The following is a 16,980-nucleotide window of genomic DNA, read 5'->3' on the forward strand; positions in this document are numbered from 1 at the left end:
CTATGCTGTCCCAGTCTTGTCTTATAGTAGGGCAGGACCAGAATATGTGTAAGATACCAGCGTCCTGGGCCTCACATCTGCGACTGTGGTGTGCGGCAGCTCCAGGGAACTTAGAGATCCTAAGGGGAGTGAAGTATGCTCGGCGCGATACGTAAAGTTGGATCAGTTGCAATCTCACATTGCGGGACACTTTCTTGTGGTAACGCAGTATTTGTGCCCATTGCGTGTCTTCAAACAGGGTACCTATTTCTTCCTCACACCTAGCTCTAATGGTAGCATCTGTCGAGGGTCTGTTCATCAGGAGAAATGCATACAGCCTGCAGATTGTCTGTGTGCCTTCGGCAATGTCATACAAGGTGTCTATTACGTGGTGTGCCTCCACTTTTTCCCGAAACATGGGCCATCTGCATACAATCATGCACGTTATGGTTCGATCTAGTAGAAACTGGCCATGATACAGGACAGTACTGTCTGCTAACTCTCGCAAGGGTGTGAAGGCAGTGTCTGTGAGCAAGTCTCCTATTGTGGCAACGCCCTTCGGTTCCCAGTGTGATCAAATTCCCTGTTGCGCTTGTGACACGTCTGCGACTAGTGTGGCCAAAGTAATCTCTGCCGAGAACGGGTCTTTTAGTTTAATTAATGTCATCGTCCTGTCCCACAACTGAACGCCCAGTGTTACCAGATAAAGGTGGCAGTCCACCCATGACCGCCCGCCCCACAAAACCTCCATGGAAGTGCATAGTTATGTTAATGCCACACCATCAAAACATGAATCATAGGTTATGTGAGTCAAATGATTTGCAAAATGTGAGAAAACCGATTGTACCTTGGGCATCCTGGTCATTCCTCCAACAAGCAGGACTTCTCCAACATCACTCTTACTGACTTCAGCATCTTGCATTGCTTTCTGGCAAGGTGCAATTGTTCTTTTGATAAGGTCAGCAACTATTCCCTCAAGCTGTGAGCGAGCCAATTTCATGTTTAAATGTTTGGGTCCGGAAGCATCCATAGTGACGTAAGGTAAATTGATGTCCGTCTGCAAGAAATAGGAAAGTAAAAAATATTCTGAACCTGTAAGAGAAATCAAATACATTTCAAGAAGACAATCAAAGGCCGGGTGGACGCAACAATGGCTACTTGGAGAGATTGGGCAGAACCCCATAAAATATTTAAAATCCTGCAGAGAAATCTTAACTGAAATTCATGCAGAAGACACAAGTGGTGGAACAGATGTACCACTGATAGATACTCTCAGAATCTTTCGCTAGGCTCCATGAGGGCACCACTGTCACCATGTCCACCATTGTAGGACGATCGGTCGGGAAGGAGGTGAATGGAGGCACTGGGAATAGGAAGCACTGAGAGTGCTGCCAGCAAGGAGTGAGCTGCCAACGGACAGGGAGGTGACTGGCCCATGGAGGGTGGAGTTGAGGCCCGGGCCGAGAGCACAGCAGACAGGCAGTACTGCAGAGGGCATGGGAAGCAGAGCAGGTCTGGAGTTGAATGCTCTTTGACCCCAATAGAGAGGCAGGTGAGCCAGGATAAGTCAGCCCTGCAGGTAGATAACACAGCGATAAACACTGCTATGTGGAGGCAGGCAGGGCCAGTAGTGACCTGCCAGCCTGACCCCTAACTGACCCAACCTCCTGGTTGCTAAAGGTTTTTTTAAGGGAAATTGCAGCCGTGACTTTCACGCCGCCCAATTTCAGTTATAAAATAATTACGAATCAAGATGGCCATGACAAGGGAGTTAGTTCCTTTTCCATTTCTGTCGTAGCCATGAGGAGGGAGTGCGCTTCAGAGTCTAGTGAGAAGAATGAAGGGGGTGGAGGGATTCACTACAGTAGGGCGCTGATGGCGAGAGCAAAACATTGGTGGGGGTGGAGAAAGGTGGAAAGGGGCATGGGGCACCGGTTGAATTGTGCAGAAAAAATGGCAGGAGCCAGGGGGAGGCACACAGATGGAAGAGGGAATGTGGTTGGTCAATGTTTGATTCTGTCCGCATTCCCAGCCACCTGATTGGCTAGACACTATCCTATGGGTGTTAATATTGAGTGGCGGTGTGAAGAAATATTTCTGAGGAGAACCTGCAGGACCAGATAAGAAAGAACGACATCAACCCTTGCCTCCCCACTACCATCCCACCTTCCGAGGACAGAGGATCCAGGGTTATGTTGGGTCCCCCTCTTCCCTATTAGAGGCAGGGATGTTGGCTCCAGGTTTTGGGTGGTGCTTAATGGTGGGGTAATCACAGGAGAAATCTGCAACCATGGATCCAGATGGAGACCCAGGCTGGAGGCTTGTTAAAGATTGCAGGGGCCCAATGTGACAATAGAACAAAGTAGCTGAGATTAGCCATGAAGGATGGAACACAGGAACACTCGGGGACTGTCAACCCAAGCAGGGCCTCCCTCCACCTGCAGCAAACCACTAGCACCACATCAGTAGATTCTCTAGCCCATGCTGTACACACCCCAGGAAACAAGTGAAAGTGAACCAGTGCATAGGACAAGTCCAAAGAGCCTCAGGACCCAAGCAAAGCAGAGGTCAGTTGAGCATATCCAGGACATGGTGCAACCAAAGTCCAGGAACGTAGCAAATCGTAACAATCGCACGTGTCCATCTGCACTGATACTTGAAGATGCCACTGTGGTAACTTCATATGTGAAAGGAACCAGGGCCGTCTCAGGAGAAACCAGAGAGGGCAGATCCTTCCACGAATCAGGCACGCACTATCAAACTGGACACTTAAAGAAGATTTAAGTCCAGGGTTGCGGGAGAGGTGTGATACTTCTACATTTTAGGAGACTTCATAGACCTAGGAACTGAATCACACACAGGGTCCTTTCACTGGGATGGGGAAATTGGAGAGAAGGAAAGCAAAAGAACATGGACACATTCATGACAGAGCAGCCAAGTGATGCTACGACCTTGTAGAACCCTCCACAGCCCACTTCATGGAGGAATAGAGGCAAAACCATCAAGAAAATGCTCACATCAATGAAGACGGGGATACATTAAGTGGCCCAGAAAATAGATGCCCTCTAGAGCAAAGCAGACGTCGTGTAAATTACTTTAGGAAAGCACAGTAACATAACAGGCTAAGTCAAAACCAGGGTGAGCGATCTAGAAAACCAAGTAACCTACATGTGGCATACAGTTAAATCACTAGCAAAACTGTTAAAAACTGTTGAAACAAAGGATAAAGGCTTACAAGCTAGATTGAGGTGTCTGAAAAATCCGGGGAATGCGTCCCCTCTCCCCTTTAGGACTAGGGAGGTGAGCCCTCTAAACCCAACACCCCCAAGGGGACAGGGCAAGCTGAATCCCACTGGGAGTGAATCTCCACCCCTTACGGGATAGGCAATCCCAAAACATGGATCTGTGTTACCTTCCCTTGTCCCATGAAGCTAATATCTCTGTTTGTAATATGTGGATTGCAAGGGACAACTGTGTAAATATTCCTGAAGAAGTAGCTGGTGGTTTCTGACCCTTTAAAGCGCGGGAATAGGTTTCCAGGACAAAGCAAATATCTGTTTTGTTCAGGTTGAAACACATGTATACGATGGTAATGCTCTTGGTAACCCAGACGCTCTCTCAGTGACTATGCTGACACTGGACCCTCTCCTCCAATCCCACATGACTCACTCGAAGACAGTTCTGGCTATGATTGTGCCCTTCCACTCTGAACCGAAATTCAAATAACAGAGAAAGGAGAACTAGTCAGGCTCAATGTAAATGGTATGACTAATAGGCTAAAGGCTTGAAATGGTATGCCTGAGTTGAAGAAACATCTGAGGAATTTCATTAAACATACTTCAAGTGAGGAAGCAATGCTCTGCAGGCCGGGTGGGGCATCATCACTTCACAGCCCCAGGAACCTTGATCTCAAAGGGAGCAAAAGATGCATTGTACATTCTGTCAATATGCATCCATCCACTCCATGTATCTATCTCATCATGACATAGTGGTGGCAACCTTGAGATGGGATACTGGGGGGATGAATGTGCTACTGCGAGTAGACACCACCTTTCAAAATCACCTCTAATAGAAGTATGGAAACTTCATGCCCGATTCTGACAAAAATAACACTCCTCTAGTTGCACTGTGTGTTCTCTGAGCAGCATCTCGCAATCTTGTACACCTCACATAGGGAAATACTGAATACCAACCGGCTAAACTTTTGCAAACCCTCAAGACACAATAAGATGCACAAAGGGGGAGGATGGATAGCTCAGGGGCAACTCATTTGTCTTGGAAGCAAGACAGCGGGGCGCAACACAGGTTCGAATCCGATCCCGCGTTTAGAAGCCGCGTGCTGGTATTAAGCACATTATAAATTAACAATTAACAAAATTAGAATAAATACATATTATTACGTCCCTGTTTGGGTTGTGACAGATCGGAGGAGTATGCCTGCCTTCAACAATCTTACTGCACTGCTGCTTTACATAGGAACAAAGAACGAACGGCCAGAGTAAGGACTGGAAAGTACTAAGACCAGAACATCACTACAACGTAGTAAGCACATTAAAGTTTGTATGATAATTGCACAGGTGGTGCAGTATACAATGGTAGATAAGCATAACGTTTCTTTTTTTACACAGCAATGGCAAGCACCTTAGAGTGGCTGGAAGAGAATTTCCCTCATGACTAAATGACCTAGGATAGTAACCTCATTGGTACACACCGCAGTCTGAAACGTAAAATATTTAATATTTATTGCTTCATGTATACCTAACATATTTTTATTTCTTTAAGAGAACATATTGGAAAGGAAAGCAATGGAGCACAAACGGCACCCCCTTCCACAACAGCTTACGGGCACAGGAAACAAAACTAAGTCTGTAAATAGAAAACTGGACAGCCTGGAAGCCAAACTGGAAGAATTGGTGAACAATTGTTCTGCCTTAAAAGATTACGTACAAGGACATATTATGGACAAAATAAAATACCACTGCCTGACCTGCACGTGTACCCCTTCCCCATTTCACAGCCCGCCAGCCCCTCAAAATCTGTGTGATCAGAGACGTTACAATGATAACCCAATCTCTTCCTGCCCTCACGACCAACTTGTACAAATCCCTAATTCCCCACACTATCCACTTCTGCTACACCTTCCCTTTCCTAATAGTATCTATGAATGTGTGGAAATAAAAGTTGATATGTAAATTGTTGCTGAGTGTATATGTGGCTTTTCCTTTGTTTTTAAAATCCTGTTATGACTCAGTGGCACACAGTACTGCTGGGAATGACCGCAATTAAGCAAAAGGGAGGTGTCCTATGGACACCGCACCTGCCCGGCCTGTCTGCGATCACAATGGAGGCATGTCTGCATCTTGTGAACCACCTAAAATTAGTTGTGTGCGCGGATGTTTGACCGTTGCACAAGTACACGCATGCGTATTTCTTCCTCTGTCTCCTGATAACACCGCTCCTGTCCAGCATATGCAAAGAAACTTGTGACAAACTTTAAGTAGTTTGAGATGCCCACCCACGTCCTACAGCTATACCCTACAAACACCCAGCTTGTCCCAAAATGGTTGGCGCACGTGTGTCGCACTATTAATCAGTCCAGAGATCTCAACGGTGTGCATAGGACACCTATGCACATGCGGACAAAGTATTCCGCCCAAAACACGTCCTGCGGACAGCCGTTCTAATCAAGAACATTCGCGATGTCACCATGCGAATGCACCCATGCTGCACGTGGGCCCTTATTTTACGGACACGATTTGGAGCTCTCGGACACGGAAAAGTACAATGTTCATCAATCTACAGAGTGTTATTGAGAAAGTACACACCTACAAACATGCCACAATGTCCCATTACACATGTATGTATTTGGTTGGACGATGTAGGCCTCTTTTCTGGTTGCAAGGTCTCCACAGCAGCCCTACAAAAGGCCACATCCCAGAACTGCTCCACATTCTGTTTGTAGCTTTTCAGAAGAGTGTAGCTGGCCACATAGCTTTGAGCTTTAATTTATTTAGGACCAATTCTGCTATGCTACATTACCTTTGCAATTAATGGCAACCATGTCAGCGCGGCTAACTATGCACAGTAACAGGGAAAGTTATTAACGCCCCTTCCTGTGAACCACACCCTCAGTGCCGATAATCCCCACTGTCCCATTCCCATGGGCAGCATGCTGAAAACGCTAGTATGTGGCACTTGCGCTTTCCCAAGTCCTGCGAGGGTCGCGCCCCAGTAAACCAGGAACAGTCCTTCTTCCCTTTCCACTATCTTCTTTCCAGCATGCCCTCATTGAGTACTGTTAAATAGTCACACAAGCATCCACCAATCACATTAAAGAGCTCCCCATTTAACACTATCAGTTCTGTACAACATTCCTCTGCATAGACACCACACCCAGAAATATTACTGCGCAATCCCTTAGCCTCCAAAGTCCCATTTCCGTGCCCACCATCCTAAAAATGCCCTGGATGTGGCTTTCGTGCTGTGTGCGGCCGTGGGGGAATACATTGCAACCAGGGTAAGGGATTTCGTCTTTTTTTATTTATTTTTTAGGTGCTTCTAGAGAAACACCTTTTTTTTGGTTTTTATAGGGTGTTCTATTTTCGCTTCCTCCTCACATTTTTACAGTAAACTCTTCAACGCCTCCTGTAGATGGGCAAACAAAAGAGCATCACCAATGTTTGACAAAGAAATGCCATTTGCATGGAAAAACTCAGCATTTTGAGAATTTATGATGTCATTGTTACAGAAGAACATCCCACCAGCGCACAAAAAAAAAAATCAGACATGCTTCTGTTGATGAGACACATTCCAGCCTCTGGCTGGGAACAACATACATTAGGATAGTCCCATACTCTTTTTGGTGGTATGGCTAAGAAATCCACCTGGGCAGTGGGAAGAAAAACCTCTTCACTGCATTCATCAACCTCTTCAGTTGATGGAACAAACGTGAACAAGCCATGTAACTCAAATGCATGCTGAAATAGTGCACAGCGACAAAATGAACAGTTGCGAAACTGGCCACTTCTCTGCAAAGTGCAAGCATAGTGCCGAAACTGCTATAGAGCGTCGGCGTCCATCAGAGTACCCAGATTACACCTTACTGGTACAGAGGCAGAGACTGCACTAAGGGGCGATCAAGAGGAGACTGCGCGAAGCGGCCGACAAATAAATTTTGATGTACCCACTGAAACTGAAGGTGTTCTATAAGAGTAAAGCCCTATTTTTTGAGACTCTGAAGAATACAGCGGAATGGTTGGATACACAGAACTGTCCAACAGGAGCAGTTGACCAGACAGAGGGCAAGACGGATAAGTGAAGCTGCGGTTTCCGAGGCTGTATGGGTGTGGGAGATGTTGACTTTGGGACTTTGGAACTTGATTATAACACTACATATAACGAGATTAAGGAGAGAGGTTATGGGGAGACGATGATGGAGGTAAACTGAGCGGTGAAATGTTAGCTTAACGCGGGAGATACAGGTGCTGCATTAGAGCAGCAGCACTTAGAGGCACACTATCACTCCCATAGGTAGTTAGTAGGGATACTGTTAGAACGGTATCCCCCTGCTGTGCTCAGAGTATTAACGGGAAAGGGCTAGATGCAGGATAGCCTGAGATCCAGGGATGGAGCTGGGCGACAGTTTGGGGGGAGTTGGAATTGTTCAAGTTGGAGGGTGGGAGTGGGGAGTTTTGGGAGTTGCGGAAGGGCAGGCCTACAACTACACTCCACCGAGTACGAAGAAGAGGAGAGGAAGGGGGCAGAGTAGGGTACAGATGAGATGGGTGGGACCTGAAGATAGTGACCTGGAATGTCAGGGGACTAAATAGTTATCTGAAACGAAACAAGGTCATGATGTACTTGAAGAGGCAGAAAATAGATATTGCCTTGTTAGAAGAAACTCACTTGACCAGGAATAAGCAGGAGGTGGTGGTGAGGAAGTGGAAAGGGACCACCATAGGAGCGACATATTCAGCATACGCCAGAGGGGCTATCACGTGGATAGCTCCACATGTCCAGTTTAAGCTATTACGCTCCACCATAGAGTCTGACGGGAGGATGGTGTTAATAAGAGGGTTAATAGAAAGTAGAGAGGTGAGCATCATTAACGTGTATGCCCCGAATCAGGACGCCACTAGCTATTTCAAAGGTCTATATGGCAAGATAAGCCTGTATACTGAGGGGGCAGTTATATGGGGAGGGGACTTCTACTGTACACTGGACCCCAAGCTTGACAAATCAGATGAGAATATCAAGAGGCCTACCCCAGTAGCAAAGGCTATGAGGGCCCTGTTGAGTGATTTCCGATTGGTGGATGTGTGGAGAATGCACCACCCTCAGGACAGGGAATACTCTCACTACTCTGCCCCACAAAACCTACACCATCGATTAGATTACATATTTGCTGCTTCGGAGTTGACGGGAGAAATGACGAAGTCGGAATACAAAGCAGTGATCCTCTCAGACCAAACACAATTGATAGCAACATAGCAATACTTACCTCCCAAGGCAAGAATCCTGATATGGAGACTTAGGGCCGAAGCACTGAAAGACACAGTGTTAGGCAGAAACCTGTGCAGTTCCCTTAGGGACCACTGCAAAAGATTTAGTACTACAGGTGGTTGGCAGTAAACCCAATTGGTAGCAGTCTGTACCACCCAGATTTACCTGGAGCTGTGGCTGAGCAGTCAGACTTCTCTCAAGATGAGTTAGGCAGTATGCAGAGTATACACAATAGATACAGAGACACAGTAGTACAAGCAAACACTGACCAGAGCTTTGGTGTAAAAGTATATAATTATGTATTTAAAGACACACTTGTAATTTACACTAGCACAAAAAGAGTTAAGTAAATTCAACACACAGTCACTATTACTAGATGTACATCCCTTATTCCTTATTAGACAAGTCTTAGTTAACACCACTTATTTCCAGACAGAGGTGAGCGCTTAACTAAAGATGGCACTCCAATAAGTTAAAAAAAAGGGAGGGAAAAGGCAGAAATTAGAAAAAGCACACAACACAATACTTTAGAAGCACCCAGCAAGGCAGGAAAGTCAAGTCTACTTGTGAGCAAAAAGGTTCAGAGGCCAGGCTCCCTCTTTGAGAGAACAGAGCACCAATGCGCCCAAGATCACACAGTCTTGAAAAGTCTTGCAGGGAGTTCAGAAAAGAATTAAGTTAGCTCAGAAAAGTTCAGTTAGCCAGCCTAGGGCCAACCCAAGTGGTAAGTGGAAGCTTTAAGAGTCACCCCACACAGACCGTTGCGAGGGAGGCCAGGCGGACACAGCACCTTCAAAGCAGAGAGGATCCTCCAGCGGGGGCAGTTATTCCTGGCAGCAAGCGCAAGTCACAACGTCGTCCAGAGGAAGAGATGGTCTCGACGTGGAGGAAAGCTGAAGGTCGTTGCACTGCCAGGGAAGAAACCAGCCGAGGAGTTCTCCGGTTAAAAGGTAAGACCCTTTTATTCGCAGTGGTGGAAAAACCGTGGTATCCCGGTTTCCGGGGTGCTTGGCACAGGCAAGGCGGCCACGAGATGATCCGGGAAGGCGAAAAGATGGGCAAACTGGTTATCCCCACCAGTCAAAGGAAGAAGACTCTCCGGACCGGAGATCTCCGCTGTCGTCGGGAAAAGTGGTGAGACGGTTCAGCAGGGCTCCACCGGTGGTGTCGTAGTTGCAGGTCGGCTCAGCTTCTCCCTCTTCGGATTCTTTTGGTCCTGTGGCGACTTCTGAAGTCCCAGTCCCCAAAGCCCTGCTTTTATGCAGAAAACCCCCATTCATTCAGCCTAGCTGTCAAACATGCTAAGTGGTGAGCCGGGCGGCTCACCACTTGGGCCAATCACACAAGAGTGCGACTTGAGTTGCCAAGGCAACTCAGTCCAGGGTGCCTAAACCCCCTCCCACACCCCCTGTGGTACCCAGACAGAGTGGCACCACTTTTGGAGGCTGTGGAACAAAGGGCCCGACTTGGGTTGGAGTCACAGAAGCGAACACAAACGCCATTTTGGAACCGAGTTTCGGCAAAAATTACCAGCCAGTGATTTAATATTAATTTAATTAACCGGCGGTATGTTCGAGGCTATATTAAAAAGTGGTAGCCTCGAACAATGGGAAAATCCCATAGGAAAATATTTGCGGTCGAATATAAAAATGAGTATCCACTGCCACCAGCCAAAACTATCAGGGGGGACGGAGACGTGCCCCCTCGAACAACAGACCCCGGGGCAATCGAATTGCCCCGACCAGTACGTCCACAATATGATGGTTTGTACTGGTTTCTGTTCATAATTTGGGACTAGTAAAGCCAATGGTGACTTTACATGCCCTAGGAGACAGTAGTCAGTCCCAGGGTATGGAGTCTATGTTTAGGGGTCGCTACGACACCCCTGGGTTACGGCACGGAGGGTGCTGTGTAACCCACATACCAAAAACACATGAAGCCCTATGGGGTAAAGGACCCCATAGCCTATAAAACACATTCAAAATCAAAGGAACACCTCAAATCATGTCTAAGAGTGGGAGAAAAAGAGTCTCACTCTTAGCAGGAGAAAAAATAAACCCCAAAAAATCCAGCAAAGCTGCTGGGGGAATCACTAGGTTTGGGAAATTAGCCTTTACAGAGAATTCTCCCTAACACTCGCCCCCCCACCCAGACTAAGGGACAGGAGGATTTAATCCACTCCTGGATGAATCTCATACCTCTAGTCAATGACATACATCCTAGAGAGACCATCAGCATTTTGGTGGCGACACCCTGACCTGTGCTCAATGGTGAAATCAAACCCTTGCAGGCAGATTGACGATCTCAATAGTTTTGGATTTTCCCCTTTCATTTGCATTAACCATCTCAAGGGTTGGTGGTCAGTCTGAATGACAAAAGTAGAACCAGACAAGTATGGCCTAAACTTCTTCAGTGCCCACACAATAGCAAAACATTCTCTTTCTATTGTTGCCCACCTTGTCTCAGGATCCTTCAGCTTTCTGCTGATGAAGCAAATGGGGTGCTCCCTATCTTTCTCATCCAGTTGGCTAAGGACTGCACCTATACCTACATTAGAAGCATCTGTCTGCACAATGAAAGTTTGGTGGTAGTCAGGAGCTCTCAATACTGGTGGCTTGGCAAATAGCTTTCTTCAGGTTTTCAAAGGCCTGATTGCATTCATCGTTCTATTTGACCTTCTTAGGGAACTTTGGAGGGATTACATTCAGTGGAGAAGCTATGGTCCCATAGTTCTCTATGAAATTCCTGTAATACCCAGTGAGGCCTAGGAAGGCCCTCACCTGGGTTTGAGTAGTAGGTGTTGTCCAATTTTGCACAGCTTCAATCTTACTGAGCAAAGGCCTTATTTCTCCACCTCCTACCTCATGCCCAAGGTAGACTACCTTACTCTGTCCAACCTGGCATTTACTTGCCTTAATGGTCAGATTGGCTTGTCCAAGAGCCTGCAAAAAATGTCCTAAGTGGTTCACATGTTCTTTCCAGGTTTGGCTGAATACTGCAATGTCATCCAAGTATGCCATGCAGAAGTCCTCCATCCCATTCAGAACTTGGTTCACCATCCTTTGGAATGTAGCAGGTGCATTTTTCAGTCCAGAAGGCACAACCTTAAATTGGTATAGGCCAACTGGGGTAGAAAATTGAGTTTTCTCCTTGGCATGGTCTGTCAGGGCTATTTGCCAATAGCCTGACGTAAGGTCAAATGTGCTGAGGAACTTGGCTGAACCAAGTCTATCCACCAACTCATCTGTCCTTGGCAAAGGGTGGGCATCGGTCTTGGTGACTGCATTAAGAGCTCTATAGTCCACACAGAATCTCAACTCTTTGGATCCTGCCTTTGGTACTAACACAACAGGGCTAGACCATGGACTAGTAGAGGGCTCTATTACCCCGAGATCAAGCATCTTCTTGACCTCCCCTTTGATGTGGGTCCTTACATTTTCTGACATTCTATATCCTCTGCTTTTGACTGGCAGACAGTCACCAGTGAGTATATCATGCTGTCCCAAGGGGTCAAGCCTGGTGAAAGTGAGAACAGAGAGGAAAACTGATTTAACATGGCTTTGCACTCTTCTTGTTGCTCAGGTGTCAGATTTGAAGAGAGGTTTACTCCTTCAATCTTTTGGTCCAAGGGTAATCCTCTGAGGAGATCAGGGAGAGCTTCACTCTCTTCTTCCTCTTCGGTTGAACCTGGAAGCAAGGCTCCTACTTTAAGCCTGGAGACATATGCCTTTAGTCGGTTGGTGTGGAAGACTCTGGGAGCCTCCTTGGGATTGCCCAAGTCCACCAGATAGTTTACCTCTCCAAGTTTACCCACAACCTTGAAGGGTCCCATCCATTTATCTTGCAGGGCCCTCTGCCTTGTTCGGATCATAACTAGAACTAGCTGGTCTTGAATGAACTCAACCATGTTAGCCTTTTGGTCATGCCAATGCTTGACCAAAGCTTGTCCAGCTTTCAGGTTATCACTAGCTTCTGCCATCATTTGTGACATTCTCCTCCGGAGACCTATCACATAGTCAGTCACTCTGACTGGCTTGGGGGAAGGAGCACTCTCCAACCCCTCCTTAATCAGGGCCAATGGACCTCTGACTGGATGGCCATAAAGAAATTCAAAGGGAGAATAACCTACTCCCTCCTGAGGGACTTCTCTATAAGCAAAGAGAAGGCATGGTAATAGAAGGTCCCACATTCTTTTAAGGGGATCTTCTAAAGCACCTATCATGCTCTTCATGGTTCTGTTGAACCTTTCTACCAACCCATTTGTCTGAGGGTGGTAGTCGGTAGAGAACTTGTAAGTAACTCCACAGGTTTTCCACATGGCTTTCATGTAGTGGGACATAATATTTGACCCCCTGTCGGAGATTACTTCCTTAGGAAATCCAACCCTGGTAAAAATACCAAGGAGGGCCTTAGCCACAGCCTGAACTGTAACAGTCCTCATAGGAATTGCCTCAGGGTACCTAGTAGCATGGTCTACTACAACAAGGATAAACCTGTTGCCTGAGGAGGTTGGGGGATCAAGGGGACCAACAATGTCAATCCCTACCCTCTCAAATGGGACTCCCACAACTTTGAGAGGCACTAAAGGTGCCACATTCTTGGATCCAACCTTACCAGAAGTCTGGCAGGTATGGCAGCTCTTGCAAAACCTATCTACCTCAGCCCCCATCTTTGGCCAATAAAAGTAGAGTGAGAGCCTTTCCTTCGTCTTCTTGAAACTCAAGTAACCAGCCAAAGGAATCTCATGGGCCAGTTGCAAGAACTGTTGTCTGTTTTCTTGGGGTACTACTAGCCGCTTGTAGTCTCCAGGTGCAGACTCAGTTCGTTCACTGTAGAAGAGGCCATCTTCCCAGTGCAACCTATACTTCCCAGGTTCTTGCCCATCAGCCTGAGAAGCTGCCTGTTGGCGAAGACCTTCCAGAGTTGGACATTCTCTCCGTCCCTTACTGAAGTCTGCCCTGTTGGGTCCACCTTCTGCCAGTAAAGACTGCAGCTCAGGATGGTCAACAGGATCCAGATCTCCAATGAGTTCTTGGCCTTCCACTAGCTCTTCTTCAGAGTCTAGTTCAACCACACAGGGTTGTACCTCCATCTCAGCGTCAGCTGGAAGTGGAGTTACAGTTGTAACTTTGGACAACCTAGGGGAAGTCCTTGTTGGAAGCACTGGAGTGCTTGCTGTTGGCTGTTTCCTTGAAGCCTTGGGTTTCCCCTTTGCTTCTCTTTGTTCAGTGATAGCAAGTTGTAACTCCAATGGAGTAGGAGTGATATCTTTCTTCCTCATCTTCTTGGGAGTACCTCTCATGGTTCTCTCCCTTGCAGGTCTGGTGAGCTCCTGTAACCTTTTACTAGGAGGTCTGGGGGTATGTGACACTACTCCAAGAGTTTTCAGGTCATTACCCAAAGGAACCCTTCCTGGTACCTCACTTTGTATGCTGACAGGTATCTTCACAGTCATGTCATTACACTGGATGAGAACTGGTAGTTGGGGAAGCATCTGCACAGGCCCTCTAGCTAACTTGGTGAGGTGTTTGGGTGCCTTAGCAACATCCTCAGCCTGAAAAAAATATTTATCCACCACAGTTATGCTGGCCCCAGAGTCTCCTGACCATTCACCTGGACACTGTCCTTATAATACTCTTTAGTATTATCTGGGATAGAGTTATAGACATCTAAATTATGTTGTTCTCACAGACCCAGAGACACTAAAGAAACACTGGCTGAGACTCCAATGGGTTCATCAGCCAGTAGTAGAAAGTTTCCACTTGCCCTTTGTACTTCCTCCTCTGGAGCGAAGGCTAAGGAGACAAGCTGGACCCCTGAAGGTTTACCCTTACATCTGGGATCTCCTTTCACATGGTCAGGCGAACCACAAACATAGCATTTACCAAATGCTTTCTGGAATGGTGGCTTGCTCTAACCTCCTTCTGGTTTACCACCAGAAGGTACACTACTCTGATTTGGTTTCCCTTGTGGTTTACCCTTATTGTTTTGTTTGGGGCCCTCTTTGGGATTGGAATTATTAGAATTCTCTTTGGAGTCCTTTTTGGCTGTTTCCCCTCATCCTTTTTCTGAGTTACCCCAGAGTCCTTGTGAGTAGCCCTGTTGGCAACCCACAAGTCGGCAGCCTTAGCTAGTTTCCTGGAATCAAATTCCTTTGAATCAGCCAAGTGCTGTCTGAGCTCAGGAGAGTAGGCATCTTAAATTGACTCCAACATTACAAGATTCTTCATTCCCTCATAAGTGTTCACTTTGTAACCCTTAATCCATCCCTCTAAGTTCTTCAAACTTTCACTCACCCAGGTAGCCCAAGGGGTACCATCATGCTTTTTGAGGGTCCTAAACCTCTTAATGTACTGGGAAGGGGTCTTCCCAAATATAGCTATCAAAGCTAGTTTCACACTTTCATAATCCTTCTTATCCTCCTCCCCCAACTCCATTACCACATCAGTTGCAACAGGGGTGAGCCTAGAGAACAACCAGGAAAGTAACTAATTTCCTGTAATGTTCTGGAGCCCATGATTATATTCAAACAAACTCAACCAGTCCAAAACATCCAACTTAGGCTCATACATACCCACCAATTCCTTAGGCATCCGGGGTCTTTTGGGACTGGAACTCATAGAGGATTCGGAGAGAGAAGCACTTTCCACAGACAATGTTTTCATTTCTAGCTCATGGTTGAGCTCCATTTCTCTGAGCCTTAGTTCTTGGTGCCGTTGTTCTGTTTGAGCATTAATTCTTTTGAATTCTAATTCAAGCTTCATTTTTTCTAGTTCCATATATTGAGGATTAAGTGTGGGACCTGGTAAAGGTCCAGTAGGTACAGCTGGCAGGGCAGGTAGAGGCTCAGGGGAGACAACTCTAATATCTTCCCCCTCCTCTTCTGCTTCTGACTCAAAGTTATCAATACTAGCATTCATATCAATATCATTGCTGTTATCTACAGTTGCTGGAGTGGTAGGTTCCTCTGAACCACCATCTAGACTTTGGTTTGCTAACAACCTTTCTATTAGCTCCATTTTCTTGCCTTTAGTCAGGAGATTCTTATGCTTACAGAGAACTCTTAAACAATCAGCAGTTTTTGTAGCAAGGGACTCTTGACTATAACTTTCCATAGTTGACATGTTTTAGAAAATAACTTCTTTAGTGCTAAGCTTTGTGGTTAGTTGCGCTAAGGTATCTATAAGCACACTAAAATGTATACTCAATACAAATCCCACCGCTGCCACCAGTGTTAGGCAGAAACCTGTGCAGTTCCCTTAGTGACCACTGCAAAAGATTTAGGACTACAGGTGGTTGGCAGTAAACCCAATTGGTAGCAGTCTGTACCACCCAGATTTACCTGGTAGCTGTGGCTGAGCAGTCAGACTTCTCTCAAGATGAGTTAGGCAGTATGCAGAGTATACACAATAGGTACAGAGACACAGTAGTACAAGCAAACACTGACCAGAGCTTTGGTGTAAAAGTATATAATTATTTATTTAAAGACACACTTGTAATTTACACGAGCACAAAAAGAGGTAAGTAAATTCAACACACAGTCACTATTACTAGATGTACATCCCTTATTCCTTATTCCTTATTAGACAAGTCTTAGTTAACACCACTTATTTCCAGACAGAGGTGAGCGCTTAACTAAAGATGGCACTCCAATAAATTAAGAAAAAGGGAGGGAAAAGGCAGAAATTAGAATAAGCACACAACACAATACAATACTTTAGAAGCACCCAGCAAGGCAGGAAGGTCAAGTCTACTTGTGAGCAAAAAAGTTGAGAGGCCAGGCTCCCTCTTTGAGAGAACAGAGCACCAATGCGCCCAAGATCACACAGTCTTGAAAAGTCTTGCAGGGAGTTCAGAAAAGAATTAAGTTAGCTCAGAAAAGTTCAGTTAGCCAGCCTAGGGCCAACCCAAGTGGTAAGTGGAAGCTTTAAGAGTCACCCCACACAGGCCGCTGCGAGGGAGGCCAGGCGGACACAGTACCTTCAAAGTGGAGAGGATCCTCCAGTGGGGGCAGTTGTTCCTGGCAGCAAGTGCAAGTCACGGCGTCGTCCAGAGGAAGAGATGGTCTCGACGTGGAGGAAAGTTGAAGGTCGTTGCACTGCCAGGGAAGAAACCAGCCGCGGAGTTCTCTGGTTAAAAGGTAAGACCCTGTGGTATCCCGGTTGCCGGGGTGCTTGGCACAGGCAAGGCGGCCACGAGATGATCCGGGAAGGCGAAAAGATGGGCAAACTGGTTATCCCCACCAGTCAAAGGAAGAAGACTCTCTGGACTGGAGATCTCCTCTGTCGTCAGGAAAAGTGGTGAGACGGTTCAGCAGGGCTCCACCGGTGGTTTCGTCGTTGCAGGTCAGCTCAGCTTCTCCCTCTTTGGATTCTTTAGGTCCTGTGGCGACTTCTGAAGTCCCAGTCCCCAAAGCCCTGCTTTTATGCAGAAAACCCCCATTCATTCAGCCTATCTGTCAAACATGCTAAGTGGTGAGAGTGTGCCTAGGCAACTCAG

At 46.6% G+C, this 16,980-nt stretch overlaps 1 protein-coding gene across 2 annotated transcripts in view; it reads right to left on the bottom strand.

Annotated features, from left to right (window-relative positions):
* LOC138582748 (stress-70 protein, mitochondrial) overlaps window positions 1–16,980 on the bottom strand; it is a 1,916,616-nt gene that overhangs the window by 841,208 nt on the left and 1,058,428 nt on the right. For both annotated transcript variants that reach the window (XM_069654348.1, XM_069654347.1), the window contains one exon: window positions 827–1,036. In XM_069654348.1, coding sequence (XP_069510449.1) covers window positions 827–1,036 — 210 coding nt within the window. The remainder of the gene's footprint in view (window positions 1–826; window positions 1,037–16,980) is intronic.

Source organism: Ambystoma mexicanum, chromosome 3q, assembly GCF_040938575.1.
Source record: "Ambystoma mexicanum isolate Mex_15411 chromosome 3q, UKY_AmexF1_1, whole genome shotgun sequence".
In the NCBI taxonomy this organism is placed as follows: Eukaryota; Metazoa; Chordata; class Amphibia; order Caudata; family Ambystomatidae; genus Ambystoma; species Ambystoma mexicanum.